This window comes from Plasmodium gonderi (genome assembly GCF_002157705.1).
Source record: "Plasmodium gonderi DNA, contig: Pgo-contig_345, whole genome shotgun sequence".
Taxonomy (NCBI): Eukaryota; Apicomplexa; class Aconoidasida; order Haemosporida; family Plasmodiidae; genus Plasmodium; species Plasmodium gonderi.
This window is the reverse complement of record NW_021629246.1, coordinates 463-5376: the sequence shown is the minus strand read 5'-3', so window position 1 is coordinate 5376 and position 4914 is coordinate 463. Positions and strand designations below refer to the sequence as shown.

Sequence of the window (4914 nt, the reverse complement as noted above, 5' to 3'; positions counted from 1 at the left end):
TAATTTACATTAATAATTACACTATAAAATAAAATAGAAAAAACTGTAATTCCTATAACTAATGGTGCAATAGTCATAGCTTTTGAAACTGTAAAAGCTGAAGAATTGTTTGGATTATCAATATTGTATCTGAATGCTGAATGTTCAATATAGACATCAGAATTTGTAGAAATTGAGCCTGTGAAACTTCTCTCTTCCTCTCTTATAAGAGTTTCTTCTGGTACCTTTTCTTGCGCGTCCACTCTTGGCACTACCATAGATTCACTTGGTTTTTCCAGATTTTTATGATTTTTTTCCCTTGATGCCAACCCATCTGTATTTCCTGCTGAATTGCAGGTCCAGTTACTTAAGTTCTCATTTTGCCTATCTTTAAAGTATTTTTTAAAAGCAATACAAGTTGATTGATTATTGTTTGGTTTATTACACATGTCTTTGAACTTGTTATATGTTCTGATATATCCATTTACATAATTCCGAAAATCGCTATTACAAAACTTATGACCATTACTAAAATATTCTTTTAGCGTATCATAATCCTTAGAAAAATCAAATAAAAGCTTAATATCCCCATAATTTTCGTTATCGATATTAAATTCATCATAATTACATATATTCAGACCGTCATTACTTTTTAGTAAAAACTTAAGTACTGTTATAACACTTGTAGAATGTAATTGAAATTTTATATTATTATATATTATATCATTTAACCAATGGTATAGGTAATCACAATCATCACTATAAAAGTCCGCCGTTTCCTTTTTATTATATATATAACATAATTCTTTATGTATTTCGTTAGAAACATCGTTCTGCCATTCCTCATTTTGTAGAGGAATATTTACATATTTGTAAAAATTAGCATGCTTACAATCCACATAACCATTATTGAGACTAGCGTACTTTTCTTTTGAAGGTAACATTTTAAGTACATCATCCTGTGCATATATAACAAATGATAAAATATGTATTTTTTATTTATAAAAAAATATAAATAATTTAATTAGAAATATCGTATCCTAAAGTAAATATCAATTTACATTATATAAAGAACTTACACCTAACTGAAGTCCCATTATTAACAAATGTTAAAACGTGATATATAAGAAAAATAGAAAAAGCATACACCTAAGTGTGTATTTACTAATGTATTGAAAATTTTCTAATAACATTTATAAGAATATATGTGGTGCTATTTCGAATTGGCCATTTGTGTTATTCATTTTGTCTATTTTTATAAATCTTCATGATATGTTATTATTTTAATATTATTGTCAATGAAATATGTACGTTTACTTGCTTATAGATTATATACTACATAAATATATATTAACAATCCATACAATGAAGCTTCCAATATGAATGAAAAATGAATTATTTGGAATCCTTATTAATGTACATAATATTATAGTGTATGTTACAGTAATAATATTTATTACATATACACAATGTTTTTAAAACAATGTGTCATAGATTCTATCGGATAAATTAAATATTTTAGGTTTTTTTATACACAATATCATTAATTTTATTTCTTATATATAATTTATATTAATAATGGTTTATTTTTATATATTATAAAAAGAAGTAAAGCCATAGTTTTTCACGCTAAATATTTAATAGACTTCTTTAAATATTTTATTATTTTTTGAATTCGTAAAGTTTTGCTCCACCATTTCTATATTATAATTATTATGTTCTATTTATATATTGTTGATTATAACAATAATATTTTAACTTACAAGAAGAAATAAATTACAAATATTTTTTATTTATATGTTACTAACATAATTTAATTATTATAACATATAAAATTTATTTTCTATTGTATTTTATTTTTACTGTATATAATAGGAACAGACATAATTCTTTATAAATTTGTATATTAGTTATAAAAAAAAATATATAATTTAATTAATAATTTGGGAGTCATTTTTTTTTAAACATATATGAAGTTATTACTTTCTAATAAGAATAATCATATTATTCAACAATTGCATTAATATATATGAAAAGTTAAGTTTATTCAATGAAATATATTTTTTATGTATCACTTATAAATTTTATATAATTACAAATATGTAAACCGAATTAATTCATAAGAGCATTAGTATGCCAGGTCAAAATATATTTGAGCATATTTTTTTATTTATTTGTATCGCACTTATAACATATTGAAATTATTTTTGCATAAGTTGAACAATAACGTGATTATTTATCATAACAATTTTTAATCTATGAAAATAAAATATATTGTAATTAAAACTACATGATGTTTGTAATTTCTATTAATTTAATATATTTTTTAAAAAATATTTATTATTACAATTTTCTTTTTCTGCATTATTAATGATTATATAATTTCTACTACTAATGATTCAAAAATACACCTTTTATTTTATTGTAATATATAACGGAATTGCAAAAAAAATTATTTTATGTATGTTAAATGCATTTTATTATGTACATCACAACAAACTAAGAATATAATTACGAAATAAAAAAAACACATGTCTCTATATTAAAAAAATTGTTCTATAATTTTTTTCAAATAAATGTCAAGATTTAATAAAACAAGTAAATTAAAAAATGCAATATCAGTAAATAATATAAAAATTATTTTAAAAAAAGTATCAATTGCTAAAATAATAACAAATGTAAATATAAAAATAAAAAATAATATTATTTAAATGTACATATATTTCATATATTTTATGCTTTTATTATAAGGTCGAAAAAGAAATAGTAATATTGTTCTATTTTTTTAAAATATGTTGTTTTTCTCCTTATATATATGTTGTATTGTAAAAATGATCTTCATGATATCTTATCCCTTATCTGCAGACAGGACGTTTTCATTATAAATATTTATAGGAACTGAATTTCTAACGAAAAATATTTTTAATGTATTTATCTCAAAAATTTAAACTATTTAGATATAAAATTTCCTATTTATACTATAGCACTCACAAAATGGATTGTAAAAATTACAATAATGATATTAAATATTGAAAATTAAATTTTTTCTTTTAGTTTATTATTAAGTAAATAATAAATAAAATTTTCAAAATAAATATACATATATATTTTGTTATTAGTTTCCTAAGATCTATAAATTCTGAAATGTTTACTTCTGTAAATCTCGATGTAATAAATTTAAGGATTCTTCGTTTAAGGTACTCAGTCATAATTATTATAATAAGTAATCATTAATGTATTAAAGCTTATTTAAATAAATAGGAAAACTATATTAAATCATAGTTAATGTAAATGTATGTACTTATATATAGTATAAAATAATCTAGAAACATTAATTGCATAACATGTGTAATAGATGAAAAGTTATTTAATAAATAAACAATAACCTATAATGCTCATTCATGTTGTTATATTCAGGAATTTAGAAATAGGAAATAAATTGTGATTTATTGTTATAAGGTACAATAATGTTCTATATATATGATGACATGTATCTATATATTAGTAAAATGATTTTTGATGTACAAGGATACGCTGATATAATTTAACTGATCAGAGAATATTGATGTATGAAAATTGTTCAAAAATAAGTATTATCTTTAGTTATATAAGGGATAACATTATGAAATATCATTCGTCACATATTTGTTGTATTCATTTGTTATGCTCTGCTATTTCACAATTTGCTATATAATGGATAATCGTAAAAATATAAATTATCAATGAATATATAAATTCATTTTTGTTATAGAATTTACAATAAAAAAAATCTAACGAGTGATTATATACAAAACGTGGATAAAAAAAAGATTTAATGCATAAGATGTAATCCCACTAAATGTATAAATTTATAAAACCTAATGTATATAATATTTTCGAAATAAAAAATTTCCATATTGAAAAATATCATATTTTATAGAACATGTACAATATATGATTTAGTTAAACCCTAAACCCTGAACCATAAAATTGAAAACCTGATTTCTCGTTTTAGTCACCTGATAATTATGTTTTCTGTATCCCTAATTATTATATTTTAGATTTATTTATTTCCTCTAAGATGTATTATACATAAGGATATACCATATTTTTTTTATTGCGTTGTCTTTTTAGCTATTGTCTATATTCTTACTTATATATATTTTTACAAAATTTTTAAGGAGTCGTAATTTACATAATATAGAAAAAGAAAATAATTCTGATTATTACATTTACTCTTTATAATTATATAAAAATTTTACTTGTCCTTTTATTGATATTTATTTAATATTATATATGTAATCATGTATTAAGACCTATTTAATTTCTGTACATATATATAATTCTAAATATGAAAAAAAAAAAAATTTTAAAGTAGCACATACATATTTGAATAATTGAAAATAATCTACATTATTATTATTTTATTTGTATTCATTACAATCATTTTATGAAAATTCATTATATATCATTTAATAATATAATATTTTATAGAAAATTATATAATTTATCATATATATGTTTTGATGGTATTACAATCTGAACAGTTTTATCTATGTATATATAATTCTATAAAACTTTATATGGATTATTTGACATTCCAATTACATGTTAATTTAATGTAAAAATAATATAAATTCATTTAAGTGTATTCTATTATTTATTGATATGTTAAATAATCATGGCATGTATCAAATGTTCTATTCCTATTTGTACTATATCATGTGAATCTAGTAAAATGTAAAACAAGAGACATTTTTAATTATTCAAACGACATGTAATTACGTTTACAATATTCATGAGATAAAATGGGAAATGTTTGTTTTCATTATTACATGTAAATAAAACAATATGAAATCGTCAAATATATATAGAGTACATAAAAAGACTATGGGATTTGAAGAAAAGTAGAACTGATAAATAACATAAACAATCCACATATATAGAGTAATTTTT

General features: G+C 20.3%; 1 protein-coding gene across 1 annotated transcript; it reads right to left on the bottom strand.

Annotated features, from left to right (window-relative positions):
* On the bottom strand, positions 1 to 1076 carry PGO_002985 (variable surface protein; the record flags this gene model as incomplete). Its single annotated transcript, XM_028691227.1, has 2 exons — positions 1 to 938; positions 1041 to 1076. Coding segments are annotated over 2 exons (974 nt in total), but the record flags the coding sequence as incomplete, so codon positions are not given.
* Positions 1077 to 4914: the final 3838 nt, after the last annotated feature.